General features: G+C 41.3%; 1 protein-coding gene and 4 non-coding genes across 5 annotated transcripts; all 5 read left to right on the top strand.

Moving 5' to 3' along the window:
- The first annotated feature begins 367 nt into the window (after positions 1-367).
- trnal-cag lies at positions 368-450 on the top strand. Its single transcript has one exon. It is a non-coding gene; the product is annotated as a tRNA-Leu (tRNA).
- A 477-nt stretch (positions 451-927) lies between these two features.
- On the top strand, positions 928-999 carry trnaq-uug. Its single transcript has one exon. It is a non-coding gene; the product is annotated as a tRNA-Gln (tRNA).
- Positions 1,000-3,354: 2,355 nt separating this feature from the next.
- On the top strand, positions 3,355-3,437 carry trnal-cag. The gene has a single exon. It is a non-coding gene; the product is annotated as a tRNA-Leu (tRNA).
- Positions 3,438-3,908: 471 nt separating this feature from the next.
- On the top strand, positions 3,909-3,979 carry trnaq-uug. The gene has a single exon. It is a non-coding gene; the product is annotated as a tRNA-Gln (tRNA).
- Positions 3,980-4,481: 502 nt separating this feature from the next.
- On the top strand, positions 4,482-18,378 carry LOC119905057 (synaptophysin-like). Its single transcript, XM_038721759.1, has 8 exons — positions 4,482-4,670; positions 8,352-8,450; positions 10,443-10,567; positions 12,272-12,470; positions 12,546-12,737; positions 13,598-13,813; positions 14,158-14,238; positions 15,695-18,378. The coding sequence occupies exons 1-7, from the start codon at positions 4,482-4,484 to the stop codon at positions 14,221-14,223; spliced, it is 1,086 nt and encodes a 361-aa protein (XP_038577687.1). The 3' UTR covers positions 14,224-14,238; positions 15,695-18,378.
- The last annotated feature ends 639 nt before the right edge of the window (positions 18,379-19,017 follow it).

Raw genomic sequence — 19,017 nt, 5'->3', positions numbered from 1 at the left:
ATCCTTCTTCCGTCACCTACAGCATCCGCTCTTCTAGTCACATCCGGCTACAAATCCCTTCAGCTAACACATCATTAGGTCGCACCGCCTTTCAGTTCGCTGGGTCCTAAGATTGGAACCAACAACAAAAAAAACAAAACTCTCCACTCTAGTCAACACTGCCACTTTTAAAGGCAAAATCACCAACTTGTTCACAGAAAACTGTAATTGCTTCATGTGATGTTATGTGTTGTTGTTATATGTCGCTCTGCTACTATCTAGATTGTTGTCATTATTCAGCTTTTGTGTCATGGCATAGTGTATTGTATCGTGTCGTATGCACTCTGTCATGATATAGCAAAGGTTCTACTGTACACGAGGTTGCGCAGTCAGGATGGCCGAGCGGTCTAAGGCGCTGCGTTCAGGTCGCAGTCTCCTCTGGAGGCGTGGGTTCGAATCCCACTTCTGACAGCTACTTTTCAAACTCAGCAAAATGCCTTTCACACGGTATTGGGGTAGAAGAGTCAATCGTTCCTTGTATGTTGGATGATAAGTGATAAGTAAAAACAGACAGTGTTAGTAGTACAGTGGGTTTGACATACAGATTCAAAGAAGAAGTTGTTCTCTAGCCTCTCATGTAATATTTGGTGTGACCACCCTTTGCTTTTAAAATAGCATCAGTTCTTCCAGGCGCACTTGCACAAAGTCAGGGATTTTGTAGGTTTATCGTCAGCTGTTTGATTAAACAATTATACCAAACAGATGCTAATGATCACCAATTCAACATGTAGGTTTCAAACACAATCACTACCTGAAACAGAAACAGCTTGGGGAGGAATTCAACTGGGTGAGGAACAGCCAAACCCGACAGCTCTCCCACGTCTGTTCTCTGCATAGATAATATACATGGTGATTTCGCGTAAAAACTGCCTCCCGTCTCTGTGTAGTGGTTCCATGGTGTAATGGTTAGCACTCTGGACTTTGAATCCAGTGATCCGAGTTCAAATCTCGGTGGAACCTGAATTTAAGCACTTCTGGATAATCACGAACCTTCAGCTGATCTTGTCGTATGTGAAAGTTTAAGGATGTGTTTCCAAGTGGACAGTTTACTGTCAAAAGTCATTCACCATGGCAAGGCCGAGCACAGCAACATGACACAAGGTAGTTACACTGCGTCAGCAAGGTCTCTCACAGGCAGACATTTCAAGGCAAACGACTTTGCAGATGTGAAGAAGCACAAAGAAACGGGAAACACTTTGGACCTTAGACGCAGTGAAGATGTCCAGCAGTTCTATCAGCTCAGAGCTGCAGAAAACAGCGGGACCCTACTTTCCGGAGAGGTATGGGCCTTCATGGAGGACTTGCAGCCAAAAAGCCTCCAACATGGAAACAAGGCCAAACGATTCAACCATGCATGTAAACCGAATAAGTGCACTCAGGCGGTCCGCAAGGCCAAAATAGATTATTATAAGGAACAGCTCTCTCTTTGTAGTTCTAATCCCAGTAAATTTTGGGAAATAGTTAAGGGCATGGAAAGTAGACCCTCCTCCCTGCAGCTGCAGCTGCCAGTGTCCCTCAACATTGATGACTTCATTGTCACAGACAAAGGCCGTATGACAGAGCTCTTCAATCTTCATTTCATTAAGTCTGGCTCCCTGTTTGACTTAACCACACCTCCCTGCCAATCCAACGTGCCCTTTTCTCCCATTAAATCAAAGGTAACTAGATGTGAAACACGTCCCCCTAGTCATCAATACCCGTAACACAGTTTTACCCTCCGGCCTGTTACGGAGTCTCAGGTGCTGTATGACCTCATTAATCTGGACCCTAAAAAGACATCCGGGTCAGATGGCTTAGACCCTTTCTTGATTAAAGTCACAGCCCCTATCATCGCTGAGCCTCTATCTCACCTATTCAGCCTGTCGTTTCACTGTGCAGAAGTTCCCAGCGCTTGGAAGGAAGCGGTAGTGAGTCCTTTATTTAAGGGTGGAGATCAAGCTGAGCCAGAAAACTTGTCAATAAGCAACCGATTGACTTTCTTCATGATCATAGTTTAATTTCTGGTTTGCAATCTGGTTTTCGTACTGGCTTTAGGTGTACCACCGCAACCGTCAAGGTTTTAAATGACATTATTACAGATTCACTTGACAAGAAGCAATGTTGACCTGGCAAAAGCTTTCGACACAGTAGACCATTCCATCCTAGCGAACCGACTAAGGAACGTTGGTGTCTCTGAGCATTCAGTGGCGTGGTTTGCCAATTACCTCACTGGCAGAGTCCAAAGTGTAAGGTCAGAACATCTGCTGTCTAAGGCCCTTACTGTCACCAAGGGAGTACCACAAGGCTCAATTATAGGCCCACCACTTTTTTCAAAAGTGCAGGACACTCACTTCTATGCAGATGATACTGTTTTATATTCAGTTGAGTCCTCCCCGGAAAAGGTTCTAAGAACTCTTCAACAACCTTTCCATTGTATCTAGCATGCTTTCTCCGACCGTCACCTCGTCCTTAATACCTCCAAAAGAAAGTTGATGGGGTTTGGTATGAAAAAAAAACTGTCTCCCACCCCGGTAATTACCAAAGTTGAGGTGTGGAACTAGAGCAAGTAAATGCATCCAAATGCTTGGGAGTTTGGTTAGACAGCACACTATCTTACTCTCATCACATTACCAAGCTACAGGCCAAGGTCAAGGCCAGACTGGGGCTTCTCTACCGTAATCGGTCATCATTCACCCAATCTGCTAAACTCACCCTGATTCAGATGACTTATTACCCATGCTAGACTTTTATGTAATTTACATGTCTGAAGGTAAGGGACTTCTCGAGAGGCTAGATGTTCTTAATCACTCAGCTATCAGACTTGCCACCAATGCTCCTTACAGGACACACCACTGCAATCTGTACGCCTCCATAAACTGGACATCCCTTCATACTCGACGTAAGATCCACTGGTTTATGCTCACTTAAAAAACTCTCTTAGGCCTAACCCCTCCGTATTTGGGATGTCTACTTCATCCTTCTTCCGTCACCTACAGCATCCGCTCTTCTAGTCACATCCGGCTACAAATCCCTTCAGCTAACACATCATTAGGTCGCACCGCCTTTCAGTTCGCTGGTCCTAAGATTGGAACCAACAACAAAAAAAACAAAACTCTCCACTCTAGTCAACACTGCCACTTTTAAGGCAAATCACCAACTTGTTCACAGAAACTGTAATTGCTTCATGTGATGTTATGTGTTGTTGTTATATGTCGCTCTGCTACTATCTAGATTGTTGTCATATTCAGCTTTTGTGTCATGGCATAGTGTATTGTATCGTGTCGTATGCACTCTGTCATGATATAGCAAAGGTTCTACTGTACACGAGGTTGCGCAGTCAGGATGGCCGAGCGGTCTAAGGCGCTGCGTTCAGGTCGCAGTCTCCTCTGGAGGCGTGGGTTCGAATCCCACTTCTGACAGCTACTTTTCAAACTCAGCAAATGCCTTTCACCGTATTGGGGTAGAAGAGTCAATCGTTCCTTGTATTTGGATGATAAGTGATAAGTAAAAACAGACAGTGTTAGTAGTACAGTGGGTTTGACATACAGATTCAAAGAAGAAGTTGTTCTCTAGCCTCTCATGTAATATTTGGTGTGACCACCCTTTGCTTTTAAAATAGCATCAGTTCTTCCAGGCGCACTTGCACAAAGTCAGGGATTTTGTAGGTTTATCGTCAGCTGTTTGATTAAACAATTATACCAAACAGATGCTAATGATCACCAATTCAACATGTAGGTTTCAAACACAATCACTACCTGAAACAGAAACCTTGGGGAGGAATTCAACTGGGTGAGGAACAGCCAAACCCGACAGCTCTCCCACGTCTGTTCTCTGCATAGATAATATATACATGGTGATTTCGCGTAAGAAACTGCCTCCCTCTGTGTAGTGGTTCCATGGTGTAATGGTTAGCACTCTGGACTTTGAATCCAGTGATCCGAGTTCAATCTCGGTGGAACCTGAATTTAAGCACTTCTGGATAATCACGAACCTTCAGCTGATCTTGTCGTATGTGAAAGTTTAAGGATGTGTTTCCAAGTGGACAGTTTACTGTCAAAAGTCATTCACCATGGCAAGCGAGCACAGCAACATGACACAAGGTAGTTACACTGCGTCAGCAAGGTCTCTCACAGGCAGACATTTCAAGGCAAACGACTTTGCAGATGTGAAGAAGCACAAAAAACGGAAACACTTTGGACCTTAGACGCAGTGAAGATGTCCAGCAGTTCTATCAGCTCAGAGCTGCAGAAAACAGCGGGACCCTACTTTCCGGAGAGGTATGGGCCTTCATGGAGGACTTGCAGCCAAAAAGCCTCCACATGGAAACAAGGCCAAACGATTCAACCATGCATGTAAACCGAATAAGTGCCTCAATCGGTCCGCAAGGCCAAAATAGATTATTATAAGGAACAGCTCTCTCTTTGTAGTTCTAATCCCAGTAAATTTTGGGAATAGTTAAGGGCATGGAAAGTAGACCCTCCTCCCTGCAGCTGCAGCTGCCAGTGTCCCTCAACATTGATGACTTCATTGTCACAGACAAAGGCCGTATGACAGAGCTCTTCAATCTTCATTTCATTAAGTCTGGCTCCCTGTTTGACTTAACCACACCTCCCTGCCAATCCAACGTGCCCTTTTCTCCCATTAAATCAAAGGTAACTAGATGTGAACACGTCCCCCTAGTCATCAATACCCGTAACACAGTTTTACCCTCCGGCCTGTTACGGAGTCTCAGGTGCTGTATGACCTCATTAATCTGGACCCTAAAAGACATCCGGGTCAGATGGCTTAGACCCTTTCTTGATTAAGTCACAGCCCCTATCATCGCTGAGCCTCTATCTCACCTATTCAGCCTGTCGTTTCACTGTGCAGAAGTTCCCAGCGCTTGGAAGGAAGCGGTAGTGAGTCCTTTATTTAAGGGTGGAGATCAAGCTGAGCCAGAAAACTTGTCAATAAGCAACCGATTGACTTCTTCATGATCATAGTTTAATTTCTGGTTTGCAATCTGGTTTTCGTACTGGCTTTAGGTGTACCACCGCAACCGTCAAGGTTTTAAATGACATTATTACAGATTCACTTGACAAGAAGCAATGTTGACCTGGCAAAAGCTTTCGACACAGTAGACCATTCCATCCTAGCGAACCGACTAAGGAACGTTGGTGTCTCTGAGCATTCAGTGGGGTGTTTGCCAATTACCTCACTGGCAGAGTCCAAAGTGTAAGGTCGAACATCTGCTGTCTAAGGCCCTTACTGTCACCAAGGGAGTACCACAAGGCTCAATTATAGGCCCACCACTTTTTTCAAAAGTAGTTAAAACTAACTTACTGTAAATGTTTTTAAACTAGCTAACTGTATTAAAAGAAGTTAAAACAGCTTACTGTAAAAAGTAGTTGAACTAGCTAACTGTATTAATTTGTTAAAACTAGCTAACTGTTAAAAGTAGTTAAAACTACCTGACTTTATATAAAGTAGTTAAAAGTTAAAACTGATGATTTTAAAGTATTAAAACTAAACTAGGCTAGGGGTGGGGATGGCCCAGTGGAAAAGACACCAACTGTAATAATTTGTTAAAACTAGCTAACATTTAAACCTAGCTAACTGTTAAAAGTAGTTAAACTAACTAACTGTATTAATTTGTTAAAACTAGCTAACTGTAAAAAGTAAAACTAGCTGACTTTATATAAAGTAGTTAAAACTAACTGACTGTAAAATGTTTTTAAAACTAACTAACTGTATTAAAAGAAGTTAAAACTGCCTACTGTAAAAGTAGTTGAACTAGCTAACTGTATTCATTTGTTAAAATAGCTAACTGTAAAAAAGTAGTTAAAACTAGCTGACTTTATATAAAGTAGTTAAAACTAACTGACTGTAAAATGTTTTTAAAACTAGCTAACTGTATTAAAAGAAGTTAAAACAGCCTACTGTAAAAAGTAGTTAAACTAGCTAACTGTATTAATTTGTTAAAACTAGCTAACTGTAAAAAGTATTAAAACTAGCTAACATTTAAACCTGCTAACTGTTAAACTAACTAACTGTTTATAAAGTAGTTGAAAGTAGCAACTAACTGTATTTTAACTGCATAAAAAGCAGTAAAAACAAAAGTTTTATCTTATCTTTTATTAATTATTTTATAAAATATTTTCATATATTTTCAGCTCTAAGAACCTGACAAATAATAGTAATATTTGGGGCAAAAGGGCCAGAATTTTTTTTTTAAATTTATTATTATTATTTATTTTTATTATTATTCAGATTCATTTTATTGGACTATTAATTATTTAAAGTCATAAATTCATTAATGAAACATGTTTGATATTTTGGCCTCTTCAGAGTCACTGAGTGCTTTTGTTAATGGAGTCTGGAATCATCCACAGAAACACAGTGTAGTAACTAAATATTAAATATCAGTCTGTGAAAACAGCAGATGGAAATCTGAGCAGAAATATTGATCAGTTTGTTTGAACACAGGACTGTCCGTCTATTCAGCTTATTTTAAACAACATTTTTTGAGTGCAGGTCTGTTTACAGACATATAAAATCCTGCAGAGATGTCTTTTTTTGTTCCTTTATAAAACAATACTCTGCAAAAGGAAGCAGAGTTTCAGCAAGGTTGAGACCTAAAAGAAGTTTCTCAGGTTCATACACCTATAATATCAGACAAGGAAGAAAGAGAGTTAATGGCTTTTTACTCGCGAGGAGAACGGACAGAGATGTACTCAGTTACAAACTCCAACCAATACCGAGGTATCTCTTCCGTTTCCTCTCTTTTTATTATATTCATGGCGTTCCCTAGTTACATGCATGTTGCTGCTCTAAGGGGAAAGGCGGTGCAGCAGCAACATGAAACGTGATCAACGTGACATACATTATTGTACAGTACTGTTCCATGAACTATGTACGTTAAGCTCAGTCGCTCCTCTGGGCCAGGACTCGGTTCCTGTTATTTTAGTTGTCTGCTCCGTGTGTCATTTCCTTCAGTCACACCATCCGCTGTAGACTTCCTGTCAGTACATTTCTGCAGACAGACATACACACTTGCATTAGCACACGTCTTGATATATATATATATCGCTTGTTTCAGATTGCATGAGCGAGAGTAAATATAAGATAACTTATATACATACTGGTTCCAACAAAGTTTCAAAGTTCTAAGAGTTTTTCTGTTTATCTGAGAGACTCAACACATCTTCATACCTAAACAACAAAATAGGTTGTTTGACCCGTCCAGCAACCGGCGTACCAGACCTTGACTATGTTACATAAGTCACATGACATGAAACACGTGGTTAATGTTGTGAAACGGCTGTTAGGATTGGTTTAAGAAAAAATTATAGTTTGGATGTTTTCTGAATGTTTAGAGTGGTTAATATTTTATTAAACTCAGTAGAAGTAGCATTCAGCAAAAAAATGCGGTGATAACCCCGTTTGATCAGCGTGCAGAGCAAAGTATCTGAAAAGGACCTTTAAGAGGTGAATGCATAATAACAGCTGATGAAGGCTACCTGCCCAGATTTGCATCCACCTGCTTTCTCAGCACGAATGAGCGTTATCAGCCACGAGGTGCAGGAAATTCTCGGCAGGTATGCAGAATTCGGCACACCTGTTATTCCCATAACGTGCAGAGACATGGCTGGTAAAAACTTGCCCGCTTGAAACACATTCCTGAGGACCTCTCTCCATTTTTCTAAGATCAATGGCCCTCATGCGACTGGTTTTGTTTCTGGTTTGGAACCCATATGTCTTGTTTTACTTGTCAACTACTGACGTAACTACGCTCGCCGTAGCCTGGTTTATTCGCTCCAAACCAGCTGATGGAAACGCACAGATTTCGCTTCTTTTTTTTTTTTTGACATTTCAAAAGTTCGCATGAAACTAAACTGTCACTCCTCTAACTTCACTCTTGTTTTGATTGTTTTTACTACGTTCTCTGCTGCTTTAATGTTTATTCTTGTTTTTTGTGTTGTTTTTATACTGTGGTTTAATTTTTATGGGTTACATCACACACTAACAAATTTTAAAGCTTTTCTCAAAACTTTTATATTATTAGGCCTACTTAAAAAAGAGTTTTATTGATGTTGACACACTGTTATAATTTCATTAAATAATTCATTATACTTTTTTATTGTTGTTTTTTAATATTGTTTGTATTTTGTTGGCATTTTATCCCTTTTCATTTCTGTATTATTTTAATTGTTTCCTGATTGGTTTAATCCTGGTTGTGAAGCACTTTGTAACTTTGTTTTGAAAAGTGCTTTGTTATTATTATTATTATTATTATTATTATTATTAATATATAGCTCTTGTTTTGCTGTTAAAACTGAACCTTGAACGTGCAACTAAAACAAAGCCTTATCTCGGTTTCTCTGCAGTTGGTGGCCCAAGGCCACTTCCGGGTGCTGAAGGTTCCTCTGGGCTTCATTAAGGCCTTAGAATGGGTGAGTTCATGAGACCAACACCACAGATAACTCCACTTACATCTGTTCTCTCTGTTTGCCAAACTGATGTATCAAACGGTGGAACATCAGCGTCCTCAGGCCACGCCCACTCTGATGATGAAGACACATTTAAAGGAGACCTATTATGCTTTTTCATTTTTTCTGGCATTTCTATAATGTTATAATGTTGGATGTTCATGTTAAACATGGCCAAATAATGAGGTCAAAGTATTTAAAAGATTTTTTGTTAACAAGGACAGATCCTGTCCACTGCTGACGCAGTGATGCAGCTGTGTAACTTAATTTGCTGAATAAATCAAGATTGCATTTTTAAAAAGACGGGTTGTTGTGACCATTTTAGCACTTTGCATTGAGGGAAACAGTGCGCGAGGAAGACTGGTCCGATGCACACTGGAGTAGAAAGTAACTGCATAACATCCAGGAATTTTAAGCATACTGCAGATTTTTCTGATTTAGGCCACATCAGTGCTGCTGGTACAGGAGGCGGTTTCCATAACAGCCAGTGAGAGCGCTGAAAATGTTCCTAAACAACAGACGGTTTCACGGCGACGAAACACAAATCACAAATTTCACAGTTCACAGTTTCGTGTCTGTTGGTTTAAATCTCACCAAACATAAAAACTCTTGCTGAAGTGTCCTTTAGCAACACACACACACACAAACAGAGTGCCAAGCTGCGATTGGACAGAAAGTCTGACTGTGACCATCTGCTCACAGAGTGTGCGTGTCCTCTGTGAGCAGGCTGCTCAGCATGATGATGATGATGATGATGATGGTGATGTACCGTAGAGCAGCTGAGCAGGGCACTAACACTGAGAGGGCTGTCGGTTAGATTCCTCACTGACGTGCTGCAGTTTAAAGCCGTGACTCTGAGTCTCTACAGACAGAAGTGGTGATGAGTCATCATCCTGCAGGAGCGTCACTCTTTCTTCTTCACAAAATAGCACGTCCTACGCTTCAACAGAACCCCATTTAAAAAATAGGTAATTTAAGCCACAGTAAGACACTGGCAGGTTGTTCCTACATTTTTATTAGTAACATTTTATTTTACTGGTGGATTACTTGCCCTCTAATCTACTCAAAAGAATCTTAATAGTTTCCCTTAAAAGAAGCTTGTATATACCGGTTCATTCACAGAACATTTCCTGGATAACAGCGATGTAATGTAGTAGAATAATTATTATGGCGTGAATGTTCTGTTGGTTAGGTATGCAGATAATTCAGCAAAGATCAAGTCACAAATCAATATTTACTTTAAAATCACCTGAACAAATCAAGTATTTTTCCCTTTGATATTATTTAAAGCTGGATTATCATCAGAGCCCCAGACCCTCAGGGGCCCCAAGGCATTTTGTTTGTGGTAATTTTATAAACTGCAAATTAATAAGAAGAGTTTGGAGACTTTAGCTGCATCAAAGCATTACATAGACACAAGGGAGGGGGGCTTTGGGGCTTCGGTCCGGACTGAAAACACTGTTGGATGGATTGTGATGAAATGTGGTTCAGACTTTCATGTTCCCCTCATAATGAACTAATATTTTGGTGATCCTCTGACTTTTCAAAGTCAGGAGAAATCGGTAGAATCCCAAAGACTAAATCTAACATTGAAACTAATAAAAATTTAACTTAAACTAACAAAGCATTTTCAAAAACTAAACTGCCAAACCAGCTTAAAACCTAATTAAAACTAAACTGAACTTGACAACAAAAAGTCAAAAAGAAATAAAAATGCAAAAGTGTGATATAATATAATAACCTTGATTCAGCCTCAGCTGGATGCTGTGTTTACTGCTAAACATCAGCATGTTAGCGTTGTGAGTATGTTAGCATGCTAATGTTAGCATTTAGCTTAAAGCAGTGCTGTGTCTAAGAGCTGCTAGCATGACCGGAGACTCCGGCGTTTCACATCTTGCATTATTACTTACAGTTTGTTTGTTGCTCCGCCTCTTATTCTTCTTCTTCATCCTCCAGTTCTTCGCCATCTTTGCCTTCTCCACCTGTGGCAGTTATTCTGGGATGTTCCGGATGGCGGTGGAGTGTAAGAACCGGACAGACAGCGACCTGAGTATAGAGGTGGAGTTTGAGTATCCATTCAGGTTGGTACAACGCTGATCAATCAATCATTCAATCAATCAATCAATAATGATACCTAAAACTGACTTTTAGACAGAAGCTGCACATGTTCTTTTTTTTGCTCAGTATTTTCAGAGTTATGCAAAATGTAACAAATGAGAAATACAATTGGTTGAGCATGTAGAACTCCACCTGCCTGCCTGCAGGTGCACCAGAACCCCGTCCCTTTTAAACCAGAACTGTACTGTCAGTAATCAAACACACATCAAACAAGTATTAGAACAGATGATATTGCCCTTGTCACTGGCTAAGAGTCTGTGTGTTTGACACTCTGAAAACTATAATAAATAATTGGTAAATAACAAGGGGATTACAAATAAGTATGTAGCATAAATATAGCTATATATATTGGGATGATTTTAAATTTAATAAGTCAAAAACGGTTGCCACATTGCATAAAATTTCTGAACACATCGTCTTGTTCAGTGGCCACGAACGGGAGAGATAAACTTAAGGAAGTTTGGATTATTTAAGAAAGAAAACATCATCATCAACTAAATCTGAAATTGGGAGCTTGTTGACAAAATATATTTGTTGTGACCAAAGGCTGGACTGAAATGGACTAAACCAATTTCTATATACTATATTTTAAGGTAAATGATAGCCATAAAAAACAATTTAACTGGTCAAATGTGAGTGGCTGCTCGGAGCTTGGAATGATAAGAGCAACAAAGCGAAGTAAAAGAAGAGCCCATTTCTGACATCTGAAGCTTATCTCTTTAGACTGGGTTCAACTTTTATCAAACTCATCTGTGCTGCGAGCTGAGTGCTTATTTCTTCAGGCGGGTCAACAGCAAATGCTCTGTCACCTTCCGTACCAAGTCTGGATCCAGGAATAGACAAGAGGCCCCTACCAGAAGATCTTAGACCACAAAAAGGTTCACAAGGAGTTAAAATGAATAGCCTTAAAAGTAATCAAAGTCCTAAAATTATCCTAAAACAAACAGGAAGCCAGTGCAAAGATGGCAAAACAGGGGTGATATGATCATATTTCCTTGACCTTAAGAGCCGAGCAGCTGAGTTCTATACAGTTTGTAACCTATTTACGTTTTTTTGATTAAAGCAAGTGTAAAGGCTGTTGCAATAGTCAAGGTGTGAGGAGAAAAAAACATGTACATGTGTGTAAAAGCTGGACTGGACAAGCTTAGAAACATGATGCTCATAAATTACTATAAAACAAGATTTCTTGTAACAGGCTTTACAAGTTGAAGCAAGTCACCAGTAGAGGGCATCATTTCATTGGAGATATGTGCTTTTTTGGGGGGGGGGAATAAGTTAAGTTCCTGTAGTGAACTCAGCATGTCCAGGTCAGGGGCTTTACAGGTAGGTATAATTGTGTATCATCCGCATAGAAATGGAAAGTAATACCATGCCTATGTTTAACATCACCCAGAGGGAGCATATATATGAACAGATATCTGTAGCTATCTGTACAATTCATGCCCTCAGGTCCATTATTATCTAAAACCAAGCTTCACAACAGCTGTTGAGATATTTCAATACAATTCAATTCATAAGAGAAGTTATCTCATTGCACTTTCCATATAGAGCAGGTCTAGACCGCACTGTACATCAAATTTAATTTGATTGATGTAACCCAACGTAGGGTTACATCAACCAAATTAAATTCAAATATTTCAAACACTTCCTTCCTCTTCATCTTTCAGACTCCACCAGGTGTATTTTGATGCCCCCACCTGTAAGGGCGGAAACACGGAGCGTTACTTCCTGGTTGGTGACTACTCCTCCTCGGCCGAGTTCTTTGTCACCATCGGTGTCTTCGCCTTCCTTTACTCCACAGCAGCTCTCAGCATCTACGTCTTCTTCTTCGAGAAGTACAAGGAGAACAACAAGGGCCCTCTGATCGTAAGTTTGCTGAGCTGGCTGCGTCGCTGACAGGTGACTTCTGGGTAATGTTACTCATCCGCCCTGTGTTTTTAGGACCTGGGTGTGACTGGAGTGTTTGCCTTCATGTGGCTGGTGAGTTCGGCGGCCTGGGCTAAAGGTCTGTCCGACGTGAAGACTGCAACTGACCCGGAAAAAGTGATCACTCTGATCTCCGCCTGTGACAGTGAGGGGAACCGCTGCCGTGAAGTCCACGACCCGGTCATGTCTGGACTCAACACCTCCGTGGTAAGACCATCACAAAGCCCGACGACTCAACCAACCACCGACCAAACTGACCATGTCCGTGGCACAGAGAGGAAGTTAATTTAGTTAAATTCAATGAACAAAAGGTTTTGAGGAAATTATGTCCTCAAAGTGAAGGATTGCAAGAAGCATCATTATGAAGAGTCCCTTCCTTCCTCTTCCGCCCCATCGGACCGCATGGGACCTCAAAAATATATGTACGGTAATCACTGGCGAGAGACAACTAATGTTTAGATCCCATTAAATTTGTCAATTTAAAATATGATGGAATATAATGAGGAATGTACTGATGCTGTTGCCAGAATGTACTGTTGCTGTTACTCGCTGCAGCACCAACTTAATTCGCAACACATTCTCATCTCAGTGTGTCAATTACCGACGCTTTGAGACAGGCTAGTTTAAATTTGCCTAATAAATGTCCTCGTTGTGCGAACATTAGGCCTATGTCGTCTGCAGTGTTTCGGCATAACATATGCACCTCCGTGCATTTGTTTGTTTCTGGTTTAGACGGGAACCACCAAACTTCCTGTAAATAGTCTGGAAGTCCGAACCATCCAAAAAATGCTTTCACACTAGAAAATACCTCTTTTTGTCGGACCAAATTTTGTCTGTTTGGTCCGGGGGAGGTTTCACACCTGCAATTTCGGTTCGGATCAAACTGAAAAGTCTGAAAGTCCGGACCAAACAATCTCTCGCCTCGCACAATTTACATCACCAACAATTTAGAGTTCTAATGGTAAGCTAATGTTCATTGCTGGCTGGCTACTAGCTAGGTAACTCAGCTATGTTCCATATTGGTCTACCTAAGTAGACAGAAACTCCTTCATCCTCTCCTCTTCCAGGCTTTTGGTTTCATCAACCTAGTCCTGTGGGTGGGAAACCTCTGGTTCGTCTTTAAGGAGACGGGCATCATCGCTCCCTTCATGCGAGCTCCACCTCCTCAGGAGAAACCTGCCGCACCAGACGCCTACGGCCAGCAGGGGGCATACGAACCGGACCCCTACGCCAGCAACCAGGGGGGCTACCAACCCGACTACAACCAGCAAGGATACAACCAGGTACAGCCATAGGGGTGGTGATGATTTCAAAATACACCAGAATGCACCTCCTACCACTCAGAGAGGCTGAACATCTTAAAAACAACCACAAACAATGTTTAACGACTTGGAGAAAGACCTGATTTGCATCCAAGGAAGGTTAAAATCAAGGGCATCTGGACTGGTTGAATATACTAGAAGACATATCACCTCTTGTTACTACATTGACTCAGTGTACTACAGTACAGTGATTCAGTGTACTGCAGTACAGTGACTTAATGCATCAGTACCTCAGTACATTGTACATTGCAGTACATCGTTGTTTCTGTGTGTCATGGTGTCTGCTGTTGTGTTTCCTCCTGCAGGATGCAGAGTACGGTCAGGGCTATGTCCAGCAGGGGGCACCCACCTCCTTCTCCAATCAGATGTGAACTGACAGTCAGCAGGTGAGTCACACAGGAAGTAGAGGCTGAGCTTCTCATCAATAAACCTCGAGTTTAGACTTCCTGCAACAAGTCGGCTCTCATGAGATTCCAGGGCGAGACTTCAGTTTCCTGTTAAAACCAAAGGTGGTTACCAGGAGTCCCTTGTAGGGATCCTTTCCATGATACTGTCAGACACCTGGTATAATAATAATGATAACTTTATTTGTAGAGCACTTTTCAAAACCAAGTTACAAAGTGTTGTACAGTAAAAACTCACAAGATACATACTTAAAAATATAAATTAATTAAAATAATTTAGAAATCAACAATAAAATCACCATTAAAGAATAAAACAGCAATAATATAATGTTTATAAAAATGCCATACAATCTCTTTGCCTGCTTGTGATCTCCAGGCAGGGAGTTCCACAGCTGAGGGGCCCGAACAGCAAAGGCCCGGTAACCCTTTATTGACAAGATAAGACTTTGGAACCATTAGTAGAGCCCTGCCAGAGGATCGCTGGTATCAGTCTGGCTCGTAGGGAGTTATCAAATAACAGATATAGGCAGGAGCCTGACTGTTCAGGGCTTTAAAAACAAGTAGTAAAATCTTAATATCAATTCTAAAACTTACAGGTTACCCCTGAAGGGTGGAGGGGATTGGTGTAATGTCGTCACTCCTCTTAGTGCGAGTTAGAAGCCAGGCTGCAGCATTTTGAATGAGCACAGTCGTGGTCGAGACATGAGGAAATAAAGAATGACCTTCTCTAAGTCAGCAGAGGAGAGGAATGTTCTAATCTTAGTTAGCTGTCTCCGCTGGACAAAGCAGGACTTCACCACTTTGGTCACTCTCTGAGCATCAAAAAGAAGTACAAAAATTACACCAAGGTTGGGGGCTTCTTTCTGAATGTCGTCCGAAAGTGCACCCAGGCTAGTGGAGAGATTATTAAGGTCGCTAGTGCTAGTTCCCACGGGGGTAAATACAATTATTTCTGATTCAGTTAACTGAAGAAAGTTAATTGAAATCCAGGCTTTTATCTCAGCGAGGCACGAGAGAATACAAGAAACATACCTAGTAAACCTCTGGTATAACACTCTGAGCCTGTTGCTGGCAAAAAGACGCACTTTTTGTGGACACCATTTTTCCGAAGAAATACATTGCAGTACCTGCAGCCGGTTCATCTACTACTCTATCAACTTCACAGAACACAAAACTTTCTGTACCTACGAGTCATTTCAATACCGACATGTGCGGAAACGGCCCAGGTTTAAAAATACTAACATTTCAAGTCTTTATAATGAAAGCAATGTTCCGTCCACAGCCGCTGTTGACATTACATTAACGTTAGCATAGCAAGCATAGCTTTTTAGCTAAAGCTCATCAACAATTATTTTTCTATATAATTTATTTACAGTTTTTACTACATGTGATCTCTGGAGTTTGAACTGTCCTTTCCTTGTCTGCCTTTCCTTCACAGAAAGTGTTGGAGTGAACCAATAGTGGGTCGCCTGCAACCTACCCACAATGCAACACTCCCGTCTGTCTGCAAAGTCAATGGGTGGGGTGGGGGTTAAAAGAGAGGGTTGGGGTGGGGGTATAGATGTTCACTATAATGAATCGATGTGTAAATGATAAAAAAGAGTTCTAAATAACAAATCCACAACTTGAACAAAACAACAAGGCCGATGAATACAAACCTTCTGAAACAAGTGACGATGTTGATAAGAGTTATTCATATTAAAGTACATAATCTGTGGAGAGAATGTATGTTTGTGTTGTATAGATATCACTTTGAACAGATATATAATATAGACTGAACTGTTTATTCATGTTTCCTATTGAACCCAATGATCCGCCCTGCTCCCTGTCGTATGCCCTTCTCCCCAAGACCAACAGACCAGATTCATATCGGCCAATCATGAAGCAGTTTAGACTGGGTTCACAAATCAGACCCAAACAGCCAAACGAAAACCAGATCAAACTGGATCCAAACCAACAACAACCCTGCGTGCGCCAGCATCACCTCCCAGCTGTTTGCTGTTTGTCTTGCTGCATGTAAATATCAACACAGGAAGTGATGTCATTCTGGAGACGCAGTAAACCCAGTCCGGACTCCAGCTTCATGGTGACGCCGGGTGAAAGGCTGGATCCAAAGTGGCTCCTCGTTGTTGCAGTTTTCACTGTCTGTGTGTTTGATTACTGGGCTCGGCATGAGCTTCGGGTTTGTTCCTGCTGCTCCTCTCAGATCAGAACGCTCGCTGCACAAACGTCCGTCTCAACCGTCACTGCCAACCAAACCCAGTTCAGCCCGTTCTCATTCCCAGGACGTCAAATACCTACCCTTTGTCATGTCCTTCGGTGTCTGGTACCAAGGTACCAACGCACATGGCTGCCATTAGCATCACATTTCAACGAAATATGGGAAGCCGCTTAAACCACATCAAGTGGTTTTGGGGCGTAAACCCAACCAAGTGGTTTTGGTAACTAAACCTGACCAAGTGGTTTTGGTAACTAAACCCGACCAAGTGGTTTTGGTAACTAAACCTGACCAAGTTGTTTTGGTGCCTAAACCTAACCAAGCGTTTTTGGGGCGTAAACCCAACCAAGTAGTTTTGGCAACTAAACCTGACCACGTGGTTTTGGTGCCTAAACCTAACCAAGCGGTTTTGGGTCGTAAACCTAACCAAGCAGTTTTGGTGCCTAAATTTAACCAAATTGAAACGGTTCACAAAGTTAACCACTAGTTTTGTTTTGAAAGTCTAACCTGACTTTGCATATTCATGACTGCTAACTTGACCGCGGAGCCCTACATGCCCAAAACACAACTCTAATGGGTACCCAGAGCATTAAAAAGCAACACCAAGGGCTTGACCAAGCGCCCATATGTGACAAGTTGGGATGAGAATGGGTTGTCCATTTTGTCGCTGGTTGGCCGTCAACTGTGCTCTCCTAAATTCAGAGAGACAGTGAAAATGCTGCATCACTGAACAAGGACAGATTGTGATGTCTTTGGTTTTGGTGTAGTCAGAAATCTCTTAAAGGTTGTTTCCCTCCGAGGTCAGATAGTTTAATGAAACAACATTTTAAGATGACTCCACTTCAGTTACCATGCTGATCATGTTAGCTAGCCTGTGTTAACGGCGTCCTTCCTAACGGTATAAATTATATTAGCGTCTCCCTCACACTGCTTCTGGACGTTCTGCAGTCTATTCTTTATTTACATTTTTTTAAAAAGCTAAATGAAGATGTAAATGTTAATTACAATTACAGTGGTTAGTGAGTGTTAGTTCCTCAATCAACACGTCTTTAAATCAAAATGACAAATGTTACGTTAGCATGTCTGAACAACACGCCTCCTGTGTTCGCTGGGCGTGACGCGGCACCTTACAGAAAGCAGCCAACATGAACACCACGACACTGAACAAGTGAGAAACAAAATGGACGCCTGAGGAAGCTTCAGTTTAAATCTTCAGACGGACGTTTCTGTCAGTGTTTTTTTATTTGTCTTCTCCTCGGCTCTCGACCAATCAGCTGCAGCCATGAGCTGTTTTTTTTGTAAAAGTCTTCTGGGTCTGAAAAATGATAAGAAAAAAAATTTATGCTTCTTTGTTTTGTCTTTGTTTTTTGGGGGGGAAAGTGAAGCTGTTTTTGGCGTCGGTATCTTCCTCCGCATGGTGATGTGTTTCCTGCTTGTGTTGTACAGTGACTGATGATCAGTGTGATTCTACTTCCTGTTCTCCTGTACAGGTGTGAGTGTGTGTGTGAGTGAGTGAGTGTTCACTCTCATTACCTGTCCGTTCTACTTCTACATCTCTCTATCAGGCTCTCTCTTTTTTTCCCTCCTCCTCTTCATCACTCTCTTTTTTCTTTACCTCCTCTTCTCTTTGCTCACTTTCTTCTTCTGTTGTTTTTATCTTCACTTCCTGTCTTCCTCCTCCTCCTCTCTGTCGTTCTTCTTCTTGTCGTTCTTCTTCGTGACTTTCTGCCTCTGTGATGTAACTTCCTGTGTGATGATGTTCTATTCAGCATCAGTAACCATGGCGACTGTGTTAACAGTGATGATGATGATGGTGGTGTGTGTGACTTGTTGCTATGGAGACGCCCCCCCCCCCCGCAGTGTTTATTCAGTGTAAAGTTTCAATAAACTACAAACTCGTCTCAGCCAGTCTCTGACTCTGTTCATTCAGAGTGAATGAACAAATGAATGAATGAATGACAGATCTATGGACGAATGAAAGCAATATTAAATGAATGAATTGCTGACAGATCTATGGACGAATGAATGCAAGAATGAATTAATGAATAAATGACAGATCTATGGACAAATGAATGAATAAATTAATGAATGACTGAGCTATGGATGAAAGAAAGCAAGAATAAATGAAAAAATAAATAAATGAATGAATGAAAGAATGATAGATTTATGGATGCATGAAAGCAAGAATAAATTAATTAACAACAGATTTATGGATGAATAGATGCAAGAATAAACAAATGACTAAATGAATGAACGCCTCACACATGAGATTATGAAATTAAAGACTGAATAAATGAATGAGTGAATAAATGGATTACTGAATGAACAAACAAAATGACTGATCCCTTCTTCTCCTCCACCTTTCTTTTCCTTTTCCACCTTCCTCCCCCCTCCCCCATCCTCTCCTCTCTCCCTGCTACTTCCTCTCCTCTTTTCATCCTCCCTTCTCTCCTCGTCTCCTCCTTCTCATGGCTCCTCCCTCTCTCCTCCCCTCCTTCACAGTCAACACATAATTTTTCCTCCTCCCCCCCCTTTCCTTATCT

This window comes from Micropterus salmoides, unplaced genomic scaffold, assembly GCF_014851395.1.
Source record: "Micropterus salmoides isolate LMB-PRFRI ecotype aquatic unplaced genomic scaffold, ASM1485139v1 Ms_hic_scaffold_16, whole genome shotgun sequence".
NCBI lineage: Eukaryota > Metazoa > Chordata > Actinopteri > Centrarchiformes > Centrarchidae > Micropterus > Micropterus salmoides.
This window is presented reverse-complemented; position numbering and strand designations above follow the sequence as displayed.